This window comes from Rhinolophus sinicus, linkage group LG04, assembly GCF_036562045.2.
Source record: "Rhinolophus sinicus isolate RSC01 linkage group LG04, ASM3656204v1, whole genome shotgun sequence".
Taxonomy (NCBI): domain Eukaryota; kingdom Metazoa; phylum Chordata; class Mammalia; order Chiroptera; family Rhinolophidae; genus Rhinolophus; species Rhinolophus sinicus.
In genome coordinates this window covers 178,512,383-178,537,707 of record NC_133754.1, presented here as the reverse complement: position 1 = coordinate 178,537,707, position 25,325 = coordinate 178,512,383, and the positions used below count along the sequence as shown (strand labels likewise).

Here is a 25,325-nt window from a genome sequence, read left to right as displayed (position 1 = left end):
ATCCTGAACATCTTAACAAGCTGTTTGGGTAATGGACTCTTTATTTGACTGTATTCTCATACGTTTTTATTGTCTGTTCTTTTGGGAGAAACTCAAGTTGTAGTGTACCTGATAAGTACCATGTTTCCCCGAAAATAAGACCTAGCCAATCAGCTCTAATGCATCTTATATTCAAAAATGAATATAAGACCTGGTATATATCATACATATCATATCATATCATATCATATCATCATATCATATCATATCTCACATATCATAGACCCAGTCTTATAGTAAAATAAGACTGGGTCTTATATTAATTTTTGCTCCAAAAGATATATTAGACCTGATTGTCCGGCTAAGTCTTATTTTGGGAAAACACTGTAAGACCAGGTATATAATATAGTATAATATAGTATAATATAGTATAACATAGTTAATATAATGTATATGATATGTGTAATATCAATAATATAATATATACCAGGTCTTATATTAATTTTTGCTCTAAAAGACGCATTAGAGCTGATTGTCTGGCTAAGTCTTATTTTTGAGGAAACATGGTAATTCATAGCATGACAACAGTTTGGAGAGTATCTTGAATATGAATTCATTGCAGATGTCTTTGACCAAGTATAGATCATCGTTTCCTTCCATGACAAAGAATTATATTGTCATTCTTTTCTTCATTGCTGTCATAAAGTAAATTTCTATTTGTAAGTGTGTGGATTTGAATTTTTAAAATATTTTCAGTGTACTTTAGAAGGAGTTATTTAAGGTATAAATAATTCTAATGAGAACATCCATTTACTAAGTTACTAAGAGCCAGTCCCTATAGTCAATATTTTACATATGTTATTTCTAATTCTCAAGCGACCTGCAACAAAATTGCTTTTCCCAAGTTGAAGTGTAAAGTGGTTAAATAACATATCAAAAGTCATGGTGGCAGTAAGTGACAGAGCTGAGATCATAGCGCTCCAAAGTGATCTTTCCAATCTTCTACATTTATTTTATTAGAAGACATTATAATATTCAAATATTAACTGAAAGATATGTGTCATCTTTATTAAGTTCATAAAAAATAACAATGACATTTTCAATTTTGATGCAAATCATAACAGGTATGATGAGGTTTTTATATTTTGCCGCATTGTTTGTATGAGCTTAAACAATTCCAGGCCTAGGAAGAGAGTTGTACCCTCAAGTTGACAGATAAATTGGTATTCCTTAATTTTTTACTTTGAGGGGAAATTGTATTCTTCGTTTCCTGGGAAAATTTAAGTGAACAAGTTATGGCCTTTAAATGCTTTTTAAAATTGTTTATTTGATTTTGGTATCATAATTTTAAGACAGCAGTGAATTGTTTTTATTTTCATGGGCATTGTGTTGCCTGACAAATAAATAGATAAAGCATTTGAACCAATTACAGGTAATCCTCAGAAAGAATGTCTAACATGCCAACTCAGGGTTATGCTACATAACTCTTAACAGGTAACGATGGAATGGTAATTGTTTCAGCACAAGAATTACTTATCTAATGTGAAAAAGAATTAAAGATGGAATCATGAAATTCTGAAGTCCCAAGAATGAATAACAACTGGAATCTCCATTTTCCACATCTTGATTTTCTTTCTGTAGCCCCAGCCAAACAGCAAATATAAGACGAGCATGTGCCGAGATCTGCGACAGCAAGGAGGGTGTCCACGAGGAACAAACTGTACTTTTGCCCATTCTCAGGAAGAGCTTGAAAAGTAAGTTATGAGAATTCTCTTTCATAGGGGTTTAATTTTGTATCAAAAGTCATGGTGTCATTACAAAAGTGTTTTGTGTCATTACAAAAGTGTTATATACAATCGTAAAGTTTGTGATGAGTTTCAAAAATGCAGTTAGAGTCACAGTGTCTTTGGATTGTAAAATAACCTTTTTTTTTGAAACCCTACCTTGTTGCTTCTGGGCACAAGATTAACGTAATAAATGACTTAGAACCTTATTCAGAGGTCATATTTTAAACAGCTATTTAGACAATAGCTGGAATACATGTTTCTGCTAAGCACCTGTGTAGTATGAAAATACTCCTAGGTACAATCTTATTTGCTTATGTTCAATTGAAGATAACAGCAAAGTTCCAGGTAAAATGGTAAAGCAGGTGCATTTTCTTTCTGTGGCTTTTGGTCTTTTTAACATTCTTTATGTGTCTTCTTTTCTTTTTTCTCTTCTCTTATGGGTAATTCCTTTTTCATGTCCATTTACCAAAACATAAAAGTAAATGGATATAAGCTACGTTATATATTGTGTATGTTTTTATTGTTTTGTTTTTTAACCAAAACATTCATATTGAGATTTCACCAAAAAATTGATCCCAATCCTTCTACTGAACAGCTGGCCTGTGTATCAACTCTTAATGGACATCTCTCTTTTGTTTTTAGACACCTGAAACTCAATTTGAGCTCATTTTCTCCTCCCATACATCTGCCTCTTCTGCCTTCCATTCTGCTCTCCCCCAGTGTACCTTGGTCCAGTCAGGGTACATGTCATGTAATATGAATCATCTTTGTCAGCTTTCTTTCATTGCTTGTCTTAGTTACCAAGTTCTGTCTATTTAGGTTCCTATATATTTCTCATCTCTTCTGCTTTCCATCCTATGGTTTATCATCTCCATTTCTTGTTCCATAGCTGCCTCCTAACTAGTCTTTTTACAGTTACTGTTGCCTACCCTTAACCCCATTATTCCCAACAAAACAGGGAGAACTTTACCATAAGGCTCGTTACAGATAGTGAGAAACTTAGGTATTTTGTCAGATAAAGGCTATAAGAGTCTGCATCATGTAGTGTGTGCCTACCCTTCTGATGTCATCTCATAAACTAATCTGGAAAATATAATACTAATTTTCTGTATTTTGGTGTAATACTTGTTTAAGACTGGGTTTTAGTTTTTGTATTTCTTTAAAATTGTATATATGCTTTAATTTGGTAACAACAGAGAATGTTTCTCAACTCTTGAATACCTTTTCATTCTACATTCCCAACCAATATTTGTATGGTTTTCTTCATATTTATATAGTGTATTTTATATTCTGATTACACAAAATTTTCAAAAGGATCTCTTTCTACTCCCTCAAAAGACTTCTTTGAAACAAATAACAAGTGTTGGCGAGGATGTGGAAAAAAAGGAACCCTTGTGCACTGTTGGTGGGATTGCAAATTGGTGCAGCCTCTATGAAAAACAGTATGGAAGTTCCTTAAAAAATTCAAAATAGAACCACCTTATGACCCAGCAATTCTACTCCTGTTTATTTATCCAGAGAAATCCAAAACACTAATTTGAAAAAAATGTATGCAGCCCATGTTTACTGCAGTACTATTCACAATAGCCAAGATATGGAAACAACCGAAATGCCCATCAATAGACGATTGGATAAAGAAATTGTGGTATATTTATATACAATGGAGTATTACTCTACCATAACAAAGAATGAAATCTTAACCATTTGCAACATGAATGGACCTAGAAGACAGGCTAAGTGAAAGTGAAATAAGTCAGAGTGAGATAGACAAATATCATATGATCTTACTTATATGTGGAATCTAAAGAACAGAATAAACAAACAAACAAAACAGAAATAGACTCATAGATACAGAGAGCAAACTGATGGTTGCTAGATGGAAGTGGGGTTGGGGGGCTGGGTGAGAAAGGTGAAGAGATTAGGAAGTACAAATCAGTAGTCACCGGGATGTGAAATACAGTACGGAGAATAGAGTCAATAATGTTGAAAAAACTATATGATGTCAGATGTGTACTAGACTTATCAGGGGGATCACTTCATAAATTATGTAAGTGTCTAACCACTGTGCTATACCCTTGAAACTAATATAAAATAATCATGTCAACTATTATTGAAAATAGATATATGTAGTCATGGGATGTAAAGTACAGCATAGGGAATGTAGTCAGTGGTGTTATAATAGCTATGTGCAGTGTCCGATGGGTAGTAGACTTGGTGGAGTTATCATTTTGTGAGGTGTGTAAATGTCTAATCATTGTGTTGTTTTATATACCTGAAACTAATAATAAACAAATCAAAAATTTCTATGACTTCCAAAAAAGGCTTCTTTGAATACATGTATAGTTTGCTTGCTATATTAATTATGTGCCTACATATGCATATGTGTGTTTATGTGAATGGCATACATATTTTCATGTAGTATCTATCACAGCAGAGTTTGATTGATTTAGACTATATATGATACTTAGCTGAAGAAACTTTTTCAAAGCTTGTTTCCTCCATTTTTAATCTTTTCTCATTGCTGCCCCCCACCCCGCCCCCAGAAAAGATTTAGTGAAATATTTATCGATATGTTGATTATTTTTGAAACAGGTATCGATTAAGGAACAAAAAGATCAATGCAACTGTAAGAACGTTTCCTCTTCTAAATAAAGTTGGTGTAAACAACACTGTCACAACCACAGCCGGAAATGTCATTTCTGTCATAGGAAGTACTGAAACAACGGGGAAAATTGTTCCAAGTACAAACGGAATTTCCAATGCAGAAAACAGTGTTTCCCAGCTAATCCCACGTAACGCTGACAGTACATTAAGAGCTCTGGAGACTGTGAAGAAAGTGGGGAAGGTTAGCACTAACGGTCAGAATGCTGCTGGCCCTTCTTCAGAGTCTGTAACTGAAAAGTAAGTATTAGGTTAAAATGCTTAATAGGAGTTATTTAGCCTTTTCAGAAATACCCGAGTATTTGTATTTATCCTGAAGAAAAGCAGTTAATAGAATGTTTCATGTAGGAAAAGCACTAAATACCAAAAAATTTGAGTTCTACTCCTGGCCCTGCCATTGAATAGCTCTGTGACCTTGGAAAGGCACTTCAACTGGGTTTTGTTTCCCTCGGCTGTAAACTGAAAAAGCTGGACCAGAGTTGAAGTTTTTCCACCTTATTTCCTTGAATTTTAGGATTGAGTCCATAGAGTTCCCCACAAGGAACTAAATAGAAACCTGAGCAGATGAGATTCTTGAGCCTCCAGCCTGTTTCAATCAGAACAGTTCTACTTTATGCTCTGTAATGATGTGTGAAAGTTAAGAGGAGAATCTTTGGAGCCAAACTCTCTGGGTTCAAATTCTGGCTCACTGTTTCCTAGCTGTTTGATTTTAGGTCAGTTACTTAATGTGTCTTCCTCAGTTTACTCATCCATAAAATAAGTATAATGATCCTACCTATTTCCTATGTTGCTTATGAGGATTAAATGAATCTGCAGTGTTTTTTGAACAACACCTGCCACACAGCACTCGGTAAATACCTGCTAGTATTATTACTGCCTCCATTTTTGTTGTTATTGAGGTTAGCATAAGATGTAATTCTGGCAAAGGGGTTTTGGTGCTTTAAGACAAAGTTTTGAAACCTTCAGTTGTTCTGAAAAGTTACTTGCACCTCTAAAATCTCATGCTTTGGTATTCTTTTGGGGTCTTAAAGTCTGAGTTAAAGCATGTTCAGTTTTTGTCACCCATAAATAGTGTTTCAGTATCTATTATATGCCTTCTAGGAAAAAAGCGTTATGCTAGGCACACAGTAAATTGCTAGTGATTTCATATAAGAAACGATGGGTAGGTAAGCATTTATATTATTTTGTAGATAGCATGTAATAGGGGAGTTTGTTTATTAAAGGAGCCTTACAATCTTCCCTGGGGGAGATTTTAGAAATGATCTATCAGATAACATTGTCTAGTTAGCAAATGTTACTTGAGCATTCATTCTGAGCTCTGTTTTGGCATTCTTGAAAATACATGAGATGTATAAGATTTCTCTGCTTTTAAGAAACCTAGGATGATATAGTTTTGGAGACAGCATTTATGTAAATGAAGCAATACTGGAACTAGATACAGAAGGCCACATAGTGTATAATTCCATGTATGTGAATATCCGACATAGGCAAATTCATAGACAGAAGTAAATTGGTGATTGCCACGGGCTAGGACTGGGGGGAGAAGGCTCTGGGGAGTGAATCCTAATAAGTACAGATTTTCTCGGAGATGATGAATTGTGTTTCAAAATTAGATAGTGGTGATGATTGCACAACCTTGTGAATAGACCAAAAATCACTGAAATGTACACCTTAAGAAGGTAAATTATATCTCATTTTTTAAACATGACAGACCAGAGGAAAAAGCTTTTAAAAATAAATAAATCTAAATAAAGAAATCATTTATTTATTCATTCAAGAATTACAGATATATGTGCTTAACATCAGGCCAGCTGGTGTAGCTAATAACAAACTAGATATACTCCCTGCCTCTAAAGGTTTTCTGGTGTCATTTGGGAGACAGATAAAAACAGCCACCATAACTATATTCTGAAAGTACTGTAATGGAGTGTGTTCCAAGTGTTACTGGAACATAAAAAAAGGAACTAATTCTACAGGGAGTTATTGTGGAAGGATTCGCAGAGGTAAGGTGATGACACCTGAGCTAGTCCCAAAAGTATGGATAGTTAGGAAGAAAGGGTCTCAGCAGTAGAGGTCACGGCCCAGGCAAAAGCATGTAGGTATGAGAGGGACTGCTGCGAAGGAGAGCCTAGGATCCTGAAAGTCATCTAGGATATAACTGTAGTGATCTAGCTGTCTGATTAGAGTGTGACTGAAAGCTTTTTCCTTGTCTGAATTTTTGGGATAGCCTGCATGATTTCATGAGGCTATGAACCTTGTTGTGGATTTTGATGCCTTTTTCCTGATAAGTCTAAGAATTTGTCATCTCGAACTGCTTATTCATGTTTATAGTAGTATATAACATTTTGACATGGAAGACCAGATAATCTATGTAAAACACATAGCATGCTGCCTAGAATTTGCTCAATAATTGCTCAGTGTTACTGTTATAAGGAAATCCTAATCATTTTCTTTGTTGCCTTCATTTATCTTCGAAGAATAAGCACAGCCCCAAAATATCTTTCAACTCTAAGCCAATACATTTCTACCCAATATTATTACTACCCACAGTTCCTTAGTTATTTTCTACATTTTAATACACAACTACATATAGAAGTAAACACCTGCTATGCTGAACAGCAGCCCATTCTCCTTGTTTATACTCCAGCTTTAAAAAACCTCTCTAATTTAGTTGGATGCAACTGATTTCGTGCATCATTAACAAGATCATTTTCTTGAGTCACCATATATCTAAGGTCTGCCAAAATTTGACTTTTTAAAAGCCATGATGAGATCCTGTGGAGCTGATTGCTTGGTGACTCAGCAAAGAAAGTCCTTTGTGTTAAAAAAAATAATAATAAAGTAAAAATTTGTGTATTTTGCGTTAATTTAATGAGTAATCATTTCACTGGCATTTTGTTCATCCAACGGATATTTACTGAGTACCTACTAGGTGGCAGGAACTACTCATTTGTCCAACAAATATTTACTGAGTGCTTCCTGCGTGCCAGGAACTGTTCTAGGACCTGGGGACATGCAGTTAACAAAATGGACAAAATGGCCTTTCCTCAAGGTGTTTACATTTCAGCTAATCTAACTCTTTAATAGACCATACCTTCCTTTACATGTCTGTCTGCTTTGTCCCAAAGAATTCTACTGGTAGACTACCAGGGGTGCCAAAAAAATGTATACACATGACTTGTATTCATCTTTTGTTATCAGTATATATTGAGTATTACAATTTTATTACAGTATTTTGCTTTCTTAAAATGCATATGCATTTTTTTGGCTGTATATAGTTTCTGTTGAGAACTTATTGAACAGGAATTTTTTAAAATTTCCAGTAGGAAAAATCTTTGTCAAAAAACAAGTAAAAAGGAACTGATGGGTCACATTAGTGTCTGGAAAGTGTTTGTATTTCTTTTTTGCCCTCGCCAGACTATGAGATCTGTCACTATGATGCTGTGAATTAGCAGTGTTAGGTGGCAATGAAATTCATTGCTTTATTTGTCACTATGGAAATACCTAAAGTGTCTTTCTATTAGTGGTTTCACTGTATAATTTTATGAAAAATTCCTACTGAGGAAGACTTAACAGACTTAAACAGTGATTTATCATTTTTCCTTTGTTAAATTTTCTCTCCAGTAAAATTGGTTCTCCACCCAAGACTCCTGTAAGTAATGTAGTGGCTACCTCAGCTGGGCCTTCGAATGTTGGAACAGAGCTGAATTCTGTGCCTCCAAAATCCAGCCCATTTATAACTAGAGTACCAGTATATCCTCAGCATTCTGAAAACATTCAGTATTTTCAAGATCCAAGGACTCAGATACCCTTTGAAGTCCCACAGTACCCACAGACAGGTAAGTAATTTTAGACAATTCTAAGAAAAAAAACTGTAATATAACATTTGTTGCCCTTAGATAAGTAAGTGAATCATTTATACCTGTCTAGAGTATTTACATTAAAAAAGCAATCCTTTGGACTATATATATGACCCCTAAGTTTTCTTCTTGTCCTAAGAATCTATGATTTTACATACAAACTATGTATGTAAAACTATTTTACAATAGTTTTAAAGTTCTCATTCTTAATTAATCAAATATGAGGTCCATGGATGAACTTCAGGGAGTTCTGTCAATCCCCTGAAATGATATGCAAAATGTTTGATTTATATACTTAGGTATAATTTTGGAAAGACAATGCACAATTGATACAGATTTGGAAAGAGGTCTTTACCCTCTGCTCCCAACTAGGTTAAGAATCAGTGATGTAACTATAATTACTTAATCCAAAATCTGGGACAAGAGATGCCCAGAAGGAAGTTTACCAGCCATCTGTTAATAACTCTGTCATGAGTTTTTAGGGAGCAATTCAACAAAGTATTGAATGTTAATGATTTTCATATAGTGGTGTCTTGAAAGAAAGAAAGTAGTTTCTTTCAAAAGCAGGGAGTAACTAAAATCAAATCTTATTTTATTTTCCCACATTAAAGACTGCTTTAGAGTAAACCATTATAAAATGTTGGATTTTACTAAGATTACATTAAATATTCCTCTTTCCAATTTTCAAGGATACTACCCACCACCTCCAACGGTACCAGCTGGTGTGGCTCCCTGTGTTCCTCGCTTTGTGAGGTCCAATAATGTTCCAGAGTCCTCCCTCCCACCGGCTTCCATGCCATATGCCGATCATTACAGTACATTTTCCCCTCGAGATCGAATGAGTTCTTCTCCTTACCAACCTCCTCCTCCGCAGCCATATGGACCAGTTCCTCCAGTACCTTCTGGAATGTATGCTCCTGTGTATGACAGCAGGCGCATCTGGCGTCCACCCATGTACCAACGAGATGACATTATTAGAAGCAATTCTTTACCTCCAATGGATGTGATGCACTCGTCTGTCTATCAGACGTCTTTGCGAGAAAGATATAACTCCTTAGATGGGTATTATTCAGTGGCTTGTCAGCAACCAAGTGAACCAAGGACAACTGTGCCTTTACCAAGGGTAAGTGATGATGGAAGTATGAATGCTGCTACAGTGTTGTGGTTAAGAGGCCAGTGTCTGGTGTACGACCACCCAGGTGTAATTTCCTGGCTCCTCCACTTCCTAACTGTGTGACTTACGGAAGTTACTTGACTTCTCTATGTCAGTTTTTTCATCTGCTTGATGGAAGTAGTAGTGGTACCTACCTCATAAGGCTGTTGTGAGGATTATATCAGAAAAAACAAAGCTCTTAGAACTGGACCTGATACATATTAATGCTCAGTAAATGTTGTTTGGATAGGAAACTAATGAGAAGTTAAAAAGAAATCTGCAAAATACAAGTACAGGGCCTATTTTCACTATTCCCAAATACATACAGATGAGTTTCCTAAACCCCAAAGTGAGTGCTCAGATTTTAATAATCACTTGACTAAATATTAACCCTTTTATTTAAGTGTGTGGAGAATAGACTAGGGTGACTTCCCTATTGTGGTTTTTTTTTTTTTGGTCCCAAAAATACAATAAATTGTTTACCTTATTTCCTCAGAGCATAGTTAAATTTCTTTACCACTCCCTAGATGATTAAGATTGTTTCTTTTATCCCCCCTTAGGAACCTTGTGGTCATTTGAAGACCAGTTGCGAGGAGCAGATAAGAAGAAAGCCAGAGCAGTGGGCACAGTACCACACTCAGAAAGCACCTCTTGTCTCTTCAACTCTTCCTGTGGCAACACAGTCACCAACACCACCTTCTCCTCTATTCAGTGTAGACTTCCGCACTGATGTAAGAAAGGTTGTCATCACTTGCTATTGCAGGCATAGGTCAAACCACTGACTTCAGAGCACTCATTCCAACCATCGTTAGGAATTTGGGCTATTTTGCAGTGGTTTGGTGTGCAGTTGAGTTTAGTTCAGTAAACGTCAAGTGTGTAATTAGTCAAGTGGCTGGCCATTGTGAGACTCTGAAGACCGTTAAGTCACAGTCCTTTTTCCACCAAGAATTTAAAATCTTTTCAGCAGTGTAGTTCTCATTATTTTTATGGTTTTGATGAATAAGATTTATACCGACCATTTATTGAGCACTTCCTTGTGCCAGTCACTGTACTAAGCATTTCCGTAATGTTATTTAATTCTCACAAAAACCTTAGGGGGCAGGTGTTACCCATATTTTGCAGGTTAGGAATCCTACTCAGAGAAGTTAAGTAATTTGCCCAAGTGATAAATTCAGCCTGTAGGCTGCTGGGATGTGAATCCTGGTCTATCTGAGATGTTTCTTCCCTGTATTATTCATTGTGTTTTACATTTCTGTTAATTACCATTCTTGTCATTACAAAGACAAGTTTTTGTATTAGGACACTTTCACTGTGGTCTCAGTATTGTTATATTTAGAGCACACCAGGAATCTTTTTTTTTTTGGTACCTCTGGTTTATTACCCATTCCTATAGGTTCTAATGTAAAAAATATTTTCAATCTTTTCATTATGTAAAGTGTTAAACATGTACAAAAGTAGAGAGACTAGTATAATAAGCCCCATGTACCCATCATCTAGACAACAAAGTGATAGATTTGCCACTTACTTATTAGACAAATGTATTTACATTTTTATACTATGCATTAGGAAATAAGTATTTCCCTGAGACTCAGATCTGCTTTTAGTAATATGACTTGGGATAAGTAATTTAACCTTTTTGGCCTTGAGTTTCCTTATCTATATAATTAGTAAACTAGATTTAATGATTATTACAACATTAGTATTCTGGTTCTATAGTCTTCCTTACAGTCCCTTTAAAATTTATCCACTTCCCCTTCTGGTTCCAGAGCCACCTTTGAATTCTTTTTGTTCTTTATTTAATACTGCATGGTTTGTTAGCTGTGTTCCCTTATTTACACATATTGTTCTTCTTTTCTCAAAATTATAAACTACTTTAGAACATGGACTGTGATACGTGTGTGTGCGTGTGTATGTGTGTGGTGTGTGTGTGTGGTTGTGTGTGTGTATGTGTGTTTGTGTGTGAGTGTGTGTGCACATGTACACATGCATGTGTGTTTTAGGTTTTTTTATGTTTATTTTCCGGAGCACCTCATGCCATGTGAGAGGCATGCTATAAATTATTTGTTGATTGGTTTGGATAGTATCAGTCAGGGTTAAGTGCCTTACAAGCACATAAAGAACAAAGTAAAAAGAGAAAGCATTCTATTTTCTCTTAATAAATAATATAAATACCCATAGTGTAAATACTATTTGTTACCTATGCCAGTTTTTTATGTTAGTCACTGGAGGTTTAATTGTTTACTATGAAGTCCTATGTATTCTATAATAGTTACTTTATATTACAAGTTTTTAAATTTTAAGTTTCTTACTAATTGGCTATGTTTTTTTTTTTATATATATCAGTTCTCTGAGAGTGTGAGTGGTACAAAATTTGAAGAAGATCATCTTTCCCATTATTCTCCCTGGTCTTGTGGCACCATTGGCTCCTGTATAAATGCCATTGATTCAGAGCCCAGAGATGTGATCGCTAATTCAAATGCTGTGTTAATGGTATGATTTGGGCCAGGGGGTGGATATCATGCATGTTGACTTAGGTTTTAGAATGACTGAATGCTTTCATCTTCATATTGTTGCTCTGTAATCATCTGTAAGCAATAGAGTTATATTTAGGTAAGTTTGAAATAAATTGCATTTAATGTTTAAATTATTTGAGCATCGTTCAGTGGTTTAAAATAGATGTGGAATTATCATTGAGATCTACAGCTAGTGTTAAATTTATCAGAAAACCTAATTATATGTCTTTTGAAAGCATGTGCTTGTATTACTAGCTGAACTAATTGCCATCAGTCCTTTTACTGATTTTCTTTGGTTTATGCAGGACCTGGACAGTGGAGATGTTAAGAGAAGAGTACATTTATTTGAAACTCAGAGAAGGACAAAAGAAGAAGACCCAATAATTCCTTTTAGCGATGGACCTATCATCTCAAAATGGGGTGCAATTTCCAGATCTTCCCGTACAGGTTACCATACCACGGATCCTGTCCAGGCCACTGCTTCCCAAGGAAGTGCGACTAAGCCCATCAGTGTATCAGGTAATCCATTTAACTAATACCTCACCTGATGTGTTCTACACTGTGCTTTTTAATTTTCACTTTGTGAGGTATGGAATGTTTTCTCCATTTAACCACCATAGTAAACTCAGAATTAAATGGTTTAGCCAGGAGAACATGGCTAGTTGGATAAAATACGGATCTTTTTTGGAAAGTATCCATTTACATCCCTATACTGATTTTTCACTTTTCTTATCATTGTTTCTTTCTACATTTCTACAGATTATGTCCCTTATGTCAATGCTGTTGATTCAAGGTGGAGTTCATATGGTAACGAGGCCACATCATCAGCACACTATATTGAACGGTAATGTTACTTAATTCTTTAGTATTCTCTATTCTGGAGACTTGTCTGTGTCCTCAGAGTGCAAAGTCTACCTGCACTTATTCATAAAATGTGCTTTGCTAGTTTTAGCTATGTAACAAAATCTGAAAAAAAATTTACTTTTACATTTGGAATGATGACTGGAATTTTTCAGAATTGATCTGTTACATAAAACATATATAATATGTAGTCATTATTGCTGTAGTTGCTTCACTTATTTCACTTTTATTAAAATAAACATGTTTCTTTTTAAAGGGACAGATTCATTGTTACTGATTTATCTGGTCATAGAAAGCATTCCAGTACTGGAGACCTTTTAAGCATTGAACTTCAGCAGGTAGGCTCTGTGTCACGCAGCTTTGAACTTTTAAAATATAGAATGGTGATTAGTAGCTAACTACTTTTTTTTCCCCTGTAGGCTAAGAGTAACTCATTGCTTCTTCAGAGGGAAGCCAATGCTCTGGCCATGCAACAGAAGTGGAATTCCCTGGATGAAGGCCGTCACCTTACCTTGAATCTTCTAAGCAAGGAAATTGAATTGAGAAATGGAGAGGTAAAGAAACAACCTCTCAACTTCATGCTTAACGTATTTGTTATTTGCTTTTGCTGTGCGTTGCTTTGTGTCATAACTTAGTGCATTTTAGTGTGCTTTTTTTCTGATGGATGATTGCTTTTAAAACAGTAGCAATAAAATTGTCCCAGATTTCTTAAATAATTCTTTAGATCAATCATTGGGATTCCCACTTTAATTTAGAAGGCAAGCCCCAGTTTCCACAGGTATAAAATCAGTATTTTTTTAAATTACAGAGTGATTATGCAGAAGAGGCTACCGATACTAAGCCTGATAGGGATATTGAGTTAGAACTTTCGGCACTTGATACTGATGAACCTGACGGACAGAGTGAACAAATTGAAGTAAGTACCACAATCAGATATGTAGGAGGCTTTATTCCATTGGAAACTAAAGTAAAATACTTTCACACTGAGGGATTAATGTTTTCTTTTCTTAGGAAATCCTGGACATACAGCTTGGTATCAGTTCTCAAAATGATCAGTTGCTGAATGGAACAGCAGTGGAAAATGGGCATCCAGTTCAACAGCACCAAAAGGAGCCATTGGAGCAGAAGAGACACAGTTTAGGTGAAGACCATGTGATTCTGTGAGTGTTAGACAGAAAATTCATAACCAGTGGGCATAGGGCATGAATATTTAATGAGAAGTAGATGCAGTGTTAAATTCATTTTTGGCTTTTTTTTTTAATCCTATGATGGGAAGACCTTATGTAATAGGACAATGATTTGGTCAGTCTGGATTTTTTGGAGAGAAGAGGTAAATTTGAACTAACGAAGTGGTTCATTTTCATAGCCTGAAACTTAGTTTTTCTTGGGACAAAAATTAGTCTTTGTGCTCCCATATCATGTTATACTTCCTCAATCTGATAGCCAAACTTGACAGACTACGAAATGGAGAATTAAAACCTAGGTGAAGGGTTTCCCTTTTTAAACATCATGTTAAGACTTTCTTGGCTTTAATATTGCCATTTTGTACAATTACTGCCAGAAATATGACCTAATCTTGAACTTGATAGTTTGTTGGCTGGAAATTAATATTTTAATTTTTGGAAAATGGGACTTTTTTTAGTGACCTCTGATACTTTTTAGTGTTAAAAACATGCCTTTGCTAGAGGTTCTTAAAATTTGGTACAACATTTTAATGTATGTTTTAAGTTTTCACTTAAAGCTAATTTGTTTTCAATGTCATTTATTATAGGGAGGAGCAAAAAACAATTCTGCCGGTAACTTCTTGCTTTAGCCAGCCACTCCCAGTGTCCATTAGCAATGCAAGTTGCCTGCCCATCACCACATCTGTCAGCGCTGGCAACCTCATTCTGAAAACTCATGTTATGTCTGAAGATAAAAATGACTTTTTAAAACCTGTTGCAAATGGGAAGATGGTTAACAGCTGAAAGGAGGTTCATCTTTTCAAATTTGTGACCACACCATGGAAGCATTTACACTAGCTTTTTATATATATAATATATATTATATAATGTATATTTTTTTTAAAAAAAAGATATTACCGGGGGCATCCATTTCCTGTGGACTCTTTGATACTTCAAGCCCTCTTGCATTAGCATTATGAAAAAAAAGAAAATTTACTTTACTAGGGTAACACGTTCACTTTCCAGAAGTGATTGGAATTTGGACATTTAACTTAAGCTTCAAGCAGCTTTTTATGAGTTTGTAGCAATCCGGTGCAGTAACTGAGCCATTTCCTATTTTAAATGGCTTCTATAGAAAATTAACAACTCAGTTATTAAACTAGCAGGATCCTACAATGATACATCTAGTGAAAGTAGACTTAATTAACTTATTTATTTCTATTTTATGTTTCACTAAGAGAAATTTCCATCTCATTCCAGCTGCTTTATTTATCTTTTTCATGGGACTTTGCATGTTTTTTTGTTCGTTTGTTTTTGTTTTTTCGTTTTTCTTTGAAGAATGGAGTTAGATGTTCTTACCATAGAATTTTGCAGGGTTATATACTAGCTTTCTTTACTGCATTATATGTAGGAGTGTGGTGCAGTGCTTTTATCTGTAGCATTTTAATTTTTTTAATTTTCCATTTTTCAAGAATAGTTTCTGCTTTGTTAATATTTATACACAGGCTACTTGTTGAAGTAAGTAATTAAATATATAACCAAGTGCCTAAGTCTTTCAGCTGATGTACTAGATATTAAATTCTCCTAAGTTATGCAGAATCGTTTTTACAATTTTGATAAATTATGCACTAATGTAATGGCAGTTTTTTAAAATGCAGATTTAAGCCTGTACATTATTGAATCTGATGACTTGGCAAAAGAATCAGGTGCTTTCAGCTTTCTTGAGAAAACCCTGTATAGCGTTTGCACTGACTAACAAGATGGTATTGCTGGGTTTTTAATTTAAACTAATTATTTTGGATGTTCATTGCATATCTTGGTTAAATATTGTTTATTGTTAACTTCATGTTGGGGTTTAATTTTCCCTTTTTTCTGACCATTAGGTTGATAAGACTATGAACCATGTAATAATAGAACATTGGCTATCCTTTATTCATACGTAAAAACATGAATAATTTCTGCCCTGCTAAAATGTGACTGAAAAGTATTTTGACTCGGCATCTGAAAGTATGCAGTATATTCAGCCAGCCATGCCCCAGATTTGTTGGAGGTATTTTAGTGAAACCTCAACATCAGTCAACATTTGAAAACAAAAGCTGGGCATTCCTTCCTAGTGATCTTACCAATAGCTTGTCTCTGTTTTTCTCCCGTTTCTTGAAGATTAGTTGACTTTTATTGTTATTTTTTTAATTAACTTCTGTGAAGTTGTTTACTCTGAAAATTGTACTGGAATATTTTAAGCCAAGCTGATCTTTCACCAGGTGTACTGTATGTAAGGGCTTTTCCTGCTAGCAAGATTTAGCTTAAACAGGATCATGTTATTGGTCGTCTGAGCTATTTAGTTGTTTTACAAAACCACAGCATTGTATCAGATAAGATTTTGATAAAAAGTTTTGTGCACATTTCCAGGGGCGGGAGGGTTGACAATTCCCTGAAATTTCTTGATCAGAATGAGTAAATACTGGTGTTTGATACCTGTCTTAATGAATACGCTCATAAGGTGACTGATACGTTGTAAATATACCTGAGAAACAAAGGGGTAGTTTTGATATTCTGGTGTCAGTATGGAAGATCTTACACATTTATTTAATACTCAAATGTATGAAGATGTTTGTTTGTAACATAACAGCACAGTAGCCTTGACTTAGTTTCCTTCGGTTAGTACTGTACCTGTTTACCATGGCCAGTTCTCCCTATCCCTACAAAGACATTTTATTTATTTCACTCTGTAACCTGAAATGAATAGGAACAAGAGTTTTTAAACCATGTTACATTAACTTATTTCTGACATTATAAATTAGCCTAGAATTATTACAGGAACATGATTGTTACATAATTTATATCAGAACCTTTCTATAAATACGCGCTTACTACATTTGAAATGCTTCCAATGTACTTTATTTGCTGTTTGTATTTCCAAAAAGGATATGCAAACCATAATGTCTATTTCATGGATATTTAAATAGTGAGATCTTCCATGTTGAAGGTAATGTATTTTTTTTTAAGATTTAAAAATTGCTATTTTGTTACAAAATAGAGACCTATTAACAGTTTGAGAGCTCCTTATGTGCCCTCAGGGAAAGAACCCTCTGTGCAACAGAACTACGCAAACATCTTCAGCACGTTCTGAGGGTGAATATATACTACATAAATTGATCTTGTGTATTTAACCTTATCTTTTTCATTTTAAAATTGAGATTTTGAAACTTAGTTGTGCTCTGCTGGAGGGGGTTGGGATAAACTGCTTAGGTGTTTGCCTACTTGTCCAGTGAAATTACATTTGCATCAGTGTATGTATATACCTGCCAACCTTATTGGTATGTCTCAGAACATTTATATTAAAATAATGCTTGTCTTGCAGCAGGTGATCCCATAAAACAATAACTCCCTGTTCTTAAAACTTACTCTCTTTCTCACTAACAACATAGGAATTGTTTCTCTGTTGGGATTATTCTGTATTGCATTCTTTATGTAGTAGCCATCTTCTGTTTCTCATGGTGGGGTTAATGTGAAGTAAAGACATTGGTTCTCTGCCACTTTAGAAGAGAGAGCATTTTATCTGATTCTTCTTCAAAATGGTACCTACTAATGTCATAGAGGAAAAAAAATCACAAATTAGACCTAGGATGTGACTTTTTACAATTGGGGACATTCCCTGTCATTTGACCTTTTTACCAACATGTAATATACATATATGTTTGAAAAGTGATAGGAGAGGAAATTTGTAATGTTGGTAACTAAACTGCATATGTTGCAGATGCTCTGATTAGGAGAAAGTAGTCTGAGGGCTGGAAAGTGGGAAGTGGTGTTTTTGTTTGTTTGTTTGATTTGTTGTTGGTATTGTTTGTTTGTTTTTCCACTTTTGGTGTTTTTGTTTTTCAATTTCTAACTCCCATTCTGAAGTCCATGTGCCTCATTCAGATACTGTGAATGTAGCATCAGTAGTTCTCTTTTGTGGACTCATTTCATTTTATAAATTCTGGGAAAGTTACGTATATATTTCATTTAGTTGGTACCTGAACAAAGCAGGTTCCCTTGCCTTTGCTCCCATGACTTAAACATTTATACCACCTGATAAACCAGTGTCATGCATGAAAGTTGTGCATTGTAATTTTCCAGAGAAGGTACTTCATTGGCCCAGTGGCACTGATTTTTTTCCTGGTAGCTATTTACTCTCACAAGAGAATAGTAAAAGAAACCTCCTATACTAGGACTGAAATTTTCCATTTGTATGGATCTAGTCACTTTCACTCAAATTTCAAGTCAATGCTAAGTATATAAAGCACATCCGAATTTTATATGCTGCCTTGAGAAAATTACAGGATGCACAGCAGTTTGCAGGAATTTACAATGAGATCATTTAAACATTTGAAAACATTGTTTTAAAAACCATCTAGCTTGCTTTTGCATTTTAGATGTTAAAGCCCATGGGTGTCTTGTTAATGGTGGAATTTGTGATGATCAGATTCAGCATGTGATTTCAACTTTGAATCTGAATATTTCTTCCCTAGCTTCTTTGAGTCATTTTCTGAGAAGACTGTCACCAGTATTGGTAACTAACCATTAAAGGGGAAAGTTGCATTGCAACTATGTACTAGTTAACTGGAAGAACTTTTCTTGTGTTTTAGTGAATGAAGAGTGTTGATGGGATCACTTACTGTAACTCCTTCTACATAAGTACCCCTTCTGCAAGCAGAACAAAAATGAACATGCTCAAGGAGTATCCCATTTTCTGGATAAATTGAATAAATTTGCTAGTTACTCCTTTATACTAGCGGTTTCTTTGTATACCTTTGCTGGCAAGGGAATACAAGGGGTCAAGGCCACTGATCAGAACACCCCACATTTGAGTGGAGTCTTATTTTTACTCCAAGAGCAAGTTATTCCACCAAGCCCCAAATTGGCAGTTTTTTTCTTTTTTTAAATAAAAATTTAAAAATATCCTCTAACCAGTGGAACACAGACTCTGGCTGCACCTAGTACTGCCAAAAGCCAAGGTCATTTGCATATATTCCATCAATCTGTCAAGAATTAGGCCTCACTTTATAACCCAAGGCATGGAAGTGCATGCATTCTCTTAGCTGGGCAAACAATTATACTGTAGTTGTGATACAACACATGTGGCTTTTATTTGTACTGCACATATCCACTGTACAGCCACTTGGGAGAATCGTGGTTAGCTTGCAGCAACTGCTGTCTGCATTTATACTGTTTATTGCATATTCTTTTCCCTGGAAGTGAAAGAAATGTTTTTCTTGTTGCATTGATTACATTTTATAAATTTGCTTAGCTGGAAAGTTTGGGAAAAGAGGCCTGTTTGTCAATTGTACAACCGATTGTGAAGCTCTAGTGTGAATATTTTTACGTCTGTATTAGACATTTTCTTTGCAAATCTATTGTTCGATTGAAATGTAAATGAAATTAAAGATGGTGTACACCCATCATGTAAAAAGCAGGCACCATCTCTAAGATGGATTTAATGCTCATTTTTAAGGCATATACTCAGCTTCTATTTAAAACTATAATTTAAAATAATTCTGTACAATGAAATGGGGAATATATATGGGAATAAATTCTATTCCATTTATTTCAATTTGAATTTCCAAATTGTAATGTTTCCCTTTGTGCTATAGGAATAGGATTAAATGGGGGAAGGCTAGGATTTATAAGGCCTGTATATGGGGGGAGGGCAGAGATGGAACAATGAGGGTTGTGATGATAGTGAATAGCGAAGAGTAAATTCTGTGTGTTTTTGCTGTAGCACTGAAGTGAAGAGATATTAGCTTTGGCTGTTCACAGAATAGAGCATCATGATTTTCAGTGTTTGAGAGAAATTGATGGAAAAAGTTTGCAGTACTTGACATGTATTTGCATGCACAAAATAAAATTATTTGTCCACCTTAAAAGTTGTTTTAGTGTTAATATTAAGTTTGGCGCATTTTAGTTATCTTGATTTCCTTGGTATATTTTTTGGCTTAACTAAGCTACCAGATACTCTTTAAGCTTAGATTTAAATAATCACCTGCCTCACGTATACTTCATTGGGAAGGATCTGAAAGAAATGAATAGACCAGAGAGGTTGGACTATTTCTTAATTCAATCAGTCACTGTAGTCATTCAATATGAATAAATTGAAAGAGTAGTTTCTATATGGGAGATAAGGACAAAGGTAATACTAGCCGTTCAGTGTTGAACACACAGTATTTCTCCTAGTGGAAAACAGGACAAATACACAAATAACTAATACAAAGCAATGTATGAAGTGTGAAGACAGTTCTGTGGACTCAGAATATGAACAGAAAATGGCTTGAGTGGACCTATACACCATTTTCACTGGGCCATGAGTAGTTTTACTGATTCACTCAGTTGAGTGAGTATTTTAAGCCCCGATCTGTGCTGGTCATTAAAGTTAAAAATTAATGAAACATGAGCCCTTTCTCTAGAAGCTCATGGTGTAGAAAAGGGAAAGACAAATCTGAATAACCAACTCAGTGAGCTGTGTTCCAATGTATGTTGTATGGAAACTCCAAAATGGAAATTATGGGGCGGATGAGGGGGGTACATCCTGAGTCCTGTTCTACCTTCACAACAACCCACAATCTTAACAGCCCTTCACTGGAGATATTTTGATCCCTATTTTGTATTTGAGATGTTAACTTGCCCAAGACCTCGTAGCTAGAAAGTAGTGGAATCAAAATTCTGGTTCAAGTCTGCCTTTGTTCTACCTCCCAAAGGTGGTGGTGGTGGTGGTGGTGGTTGGAATCTATTTTAGCTATAAGTGTGACAGTGGAAGGAATGTTAAGGAATAGCTTACCTCTCCTCTTAGAGCACTTAATATGTTCCAGACACACTTCTAAGTGCTATAAGTATATTATAATGTAATACCATTGTTACCATTTTATAGATGAGAAAACTGAGGGAAAGTCCTCAGAATTTGCCCAAGGTCACACAGATGAGGTAGGTAGGGACCTAAAGACACTGAATACCACACTAAAGACACTATTAGGAAATCTTGGAAGGTAGACGATCTGAACAATTTGGGGGTTTAGATCGCTTTGGCAGTAGTGGGAGGTGAAGCTGGGGACAGATCAGCAGGGAGGCCAGGTCAGCAATTTAGGTAAGAAGTGTTTACAGCACGGCAAAAGTGAGGGTGCAGGAAAAGAGATGGATTTGAAAAGTAGTAGAGAGCAATTGATGGACTTTTTGTAGAGGGATTATACCGTATCAGACAACTACACATTATAGTGGATTAAATTTGGCTTAGAATCCCAGACTTTGTTGCTGAGAACAGACTGACATTTATGAAACACGTAATCCTGTATAAGCCCTGGAGTGACCACTGAAATCAGGAAGAAGAGGAAGAAACTTAATGAAGGAAATGAAATTCCAGGAGGATTTTCTTTCTTTTATAGTTACTACCTATTGAATTATGCAGAGACTACAATTTTTTACTTTTTCTTTTCTTTTTTTAATAATCGAAAGCTCCATACTGCAATGGTTCCAAAGTTAACCTGCACATTATAGTCACCTAGGGATCTTTTCAAAGTCCCAAAGCCCAGATCCCACCCTAAACCGATTAAATCACAATCTCTAGGGGTGGGTCCAAGGCATCAGTACTTTTGAAGCTCCCCAGATGCGTCCAATGTGCAGAAAAGTTTGGGAACGACTGCCACTAGGAATGTAAATGGGTTTGGGGCCTATCTTTGCCCAGATGCATTAAAAGCATCCATCGTCAGATGTTCAGGTCCGTATAATATTCAGAGACTCATTCAACAAATATTTTTTGAGAATCTATGTATTAGGCAATATGCATTAAGGATACAGAAGTGACCTAGTCCCCAACTTCAGGAAACTTGGAGGGACAGACAAGAAGTAAATAAAAGGTGAATTTAGATTAAATCGTGAAGGTTAGTACAACCAGGATGAGCATAATGCAAGCAGATGCTGAGATTTTGTTAGGTGGAAGTGGTAACTCAGCACTGTAGACAGTGTTAGGCAGGGCAGCCAATTGAACATCTCCACTGGGATCTCAAATAAACATCTCAAACTTAACATGTCCAAATCTGAGTTTCTGGTGTTCCCCCACTCCCCAAACTGCACCACCAGCCTTGCCCATTTCAGTTACTTCCCCCTTGACTTCTGTCACCCAACCCTACTCTGTCGGTTCTACCTTCAAAATATATTCAGAATTTCACTTCTCACCACCCAGGTTCAAGGCATAATTCTCTCACCCGAATTGTGATAATCTCCTGTTCTCCCTGCTACTGCCCTTGCCTCCCTCAGTTTAGCCTCACCACAGCAGCTAGAGTGATTCCGTTAAAACACGAAGTGATCATTTCATTCCTGTGCTCCAACCCCCAAATGCTTCTCGTGTCACTGAGTGAAAGCTAGTCTTGTCTTTTCTACTTGGCTCACTGTGCTCCAGCCACACTGGTCACTTTGTTGATCTCCATGCGAGACATGCTACCCTCCTAGGGCCCTCACACAGCTGTTCTTTAAGGATAGAAGGCTTCCCCCACCTCCATTGGATATCTTCAGGACTAGAACTCTCACCTTCTTCAGGTCTTTACTCAAAAGTCAACCTCAGAATTGGATGGAGGGTAATGAGGGGAGGTGTTATTTACAATAGATAATTAACCCAAGGGACTGGATAAGATCAACTGAAGTATTTTTTAACTTTATATTCTGAAATAATCATACATTCACAGAAAGCTGCAAAAATAATACAATGAGGACTGATGTACCCTTCATGCAACTTCCCTGATGGTAGCTTCTTACATAATTATAATGTCAGGACCAAGAAATTGACATTCTACAGACTTTATTCAGATTTCACTGGCTTCACATGCACTCGTGTGTGTTTCTATGCAATTACATCACAAGTAGATTTGTGGAACCACCACTACTGTCAGAACTGAAATAAAAAGGTAACAATTGTTCCACCTTCGTGATTCCTTGTGCTACCACCCCTTTATGGTCACATACATTTCCCCCCTTCACCCTGTTCTCCCATCCTTAACCCCTGGCAACCGCTGACTTGTTCTCCATATCTAGTATTTGTCATTTTGAGAATGTTATATAAATGAAATTATACACAATGTAACCTTTTGAGATGGGCTTTTTTCACTCAGCATAATTCCCTTGAGATCCATTCAAATTGTTGCATATATTAATAGTTTGTTCCTCCTTATATACTGAGTAGTATTACTATGGTATGGATGTACCACATTTTGTTTACACATTCACCCATCGAAGAGCATTTGGATTGTTTCAAATTTTTGGCTATTACAAATAAAGCTGCTATGAACATCTGTATACATGATTTTGTGTGGACATATTCTTTTGTTTCTGAAGTAGTTTTTGAGCAAATAAATTGGCACACTTGGTCTATCTCTGAAGGAAATGAATAAAGTAAACTATAAAGTCTTAACTTAGAAATGAAGGAATTCCTTAAAAATACAGCTAACCAAAACAGATACAAGATGAGATGGAAATTGAAATAATTTCTCGTATTAGCTATCTATTGTCACATAATAAAACTTAGTGGCTTAACACAACAAAATTAATTACCTTACACTTTCTGTAGGTCAGGAATCTGCATGTGACTTCGATGGTATCTGAGAGGATATTTTTAGAGGTGAGAACCAGGAAAACATTAGTATACTGTAGAAAGTAGGCCTGAATAAGCAGGAGAGAGAGGAGGTAATTACACGAGCAGAGTCCTCTCCTAGGCTGGAGAAGTGGGATTCACTGCACTGAGGATTCATTTAATAGGTACTGATAGATCAGGGGGTTGTTGGTACATTTTGAGGGTGACTCAAGTGCATGTCTCTTTTGATTACTTCTATTTTTCAGGTGAAATAGGAATCAAAATCATAAGCTGAGCCAGGAGAGGGGAGGGAAGATCTGAAAAAGAGAGGAATTGAAGATCTGAAAAAAGATGTGAATTGCTTCTCTTAAAGCAGGGGTATCCATTGTTAATTGGTCCGCAGCAAATTCCAAAAATACATTTAGTTTACTTAAATAAACCAGGTGAGGCAATACGTACTTCACCTCCAGTGAGTGGCCCGGCTGTTTGTGTATTTTACCGCATATGGCCCTTGGTTAAAAACGTTGAAAAAAGTTTGGACACCCCTGTCTTAGAGAGTGGGAGAAACTAGGATTGTTAGGCAGCACTGAGAGAGTACTGAGAGAGTATCGAGTACTCTCCGCGCCCCCCACCTCCCCAGATTGCAGCCTTAAAGTGAATTTGGAAGGACAAGAAACCCCCATGGATGAAGAAGACCCCTGCTGCAGAAGACCCCATTCATCTAGTATTTACTTAACACATATTTATGGGGAATCTCCTATACAGAGGCACTGTTGCCGGGTGCTGGCTTGTCTCTTAAAGCAGATCACAACATATTCATGTCAGCTGTTCACGCAATCGAAAATACAGTAAGTCACCATAGAATCTCTTTCACGAATCTTTCTTAAATTTGGGGAAATGGAGGGTGTGTGTCTTGGGGGATTGGGAGGGGAGAGAACTTCCAACTCTGGATAGCCTAAACAAATTCTCTGAAAAGTATGCACATGTACAAATTTGAAGATAATTAATTGCAGGTGGCCATAGAACCACAAATTAAGAATCGCTCCCTTAAATTAAGAACGCTGTATCAAACAGTGTATATTGTTTTAGTATATTTTTAATGATTCAATTTACAATAAGCTTTCTATGAGTTACTTCCTGGTTGTATATTGAACACTTCAATACGGACTCAGAATTTGAAATCATTTTAGGTTTCAAAAAAGTTGCAAAAATAGTATAGAGTTCCCCTATACTCTTTACCCCAAATCCCCAAAGTTTAACATAACTGTCATACAATTATCAAGACTATTGATACAATGTTATTAATTAATAGGCCTTACACAAATTTCATCAGTTGTCCCATTCATGTTCTTTTTCTGTTCTAGGGTCCAATCCAGTATTTCACATTGCGTTTACTTATGGACCTGGCTTTTCCTAATTTTAATCCAAGGGTTGTATGCTCCTGGGCCAACTACTTAATGTCTTTTATTCTGTCTTAATAGAACGTAATGTAATTAAAAGCCAATTAAAAAAAAGTGGGATGATTTCGGAAACTTCAAAAGTAACTAAATAGTTTTTTCTTATTGCTCAAAGCTGTGCATATACAGTGTAACTTTTCGTTTAGATAAAAAGAAAGCAAATAGGAGCGTATTACTTTGATGTATTTTGTCCCAAAATGGGACCCATAGCCCCTCCCTTGGTCACGTGGGTAGGCTTATTCTAATTGGATAGCGTCTGTCGGCCCTGACGCAGGAAGGCCGTCTCATTGGTCCGCGCAGTC

At 36.0% G+C, this 25,325-nt stretch overlaps 1 protein-coding gene across 4 annotated transcripts in view; it reads left to right on the top strand.

Moving 5' to 3' along the window:
• The window catches only part of RC3H2 (ring finger and CCCH-type domains 2), a 42,069-nt gene extending 22,186 nt beyond the window's left edge, over window positions 1–19,883 (top strand). The window contains exons 9-21 of one of the 4 annotated variants that reach the window (XM_019728500.2): window positions 1,621–1,733; window positions 4,359–4,667; window positions 8,052–8,266; window positions 8,977–9,410; window positions 10,001–10,180; window positions 11,784–11,930; window positions 12,259–12,472; window positions 12,713–12,797; window positions 13,071–13,152; window positions 13,234–13,368; window positions 13,623–13,730; window positions 13,826–13,974; window positions 14,586–19,883. In XM_019728500.2, the coding sequence (XP_019584059.2) occupies window positions 1,621–1,733; window positions 4,359–4,667; window positions 8,052–8,266; window positions 8,977–9,410; window positions 10,001–10,180; window positions 11,784–11,930; window positions 12,259–12,472; window positions 12,713–12,797; window positions 13,071–13,152; window positions 13,234–13,368; window positions 13,623–13,730; window positions 13,826–13,974; window positions 14,586–14,781 (2,367 nt within the window). In that variant the 3' untranslated portion in view covers window positions 14,782–19,883. The remainder of the gene's footprint in view (window positions 1–1,620; window positions 1,734–4,358; window positions 4,668–8,051; window positions 8,267–8,976; window positions 9,411–10,000; window positions 10,181–11,783; window positions 11,931–12,258; window positions 12,473–12,712; window positions 12,798–13,070; window positions 13,153–13,233; window positions 13,369–13,622; window positions 13,731–13,825; window positions 13,975–14,585) is intronic. The other 3 variants (XM_019728502.2, XM_019728503.2, XM_074330965.1) reach the window with 3 other exon arrangements.
• Window positions 19,884–25,325: the final 5,442 nt, after the last annotated feature.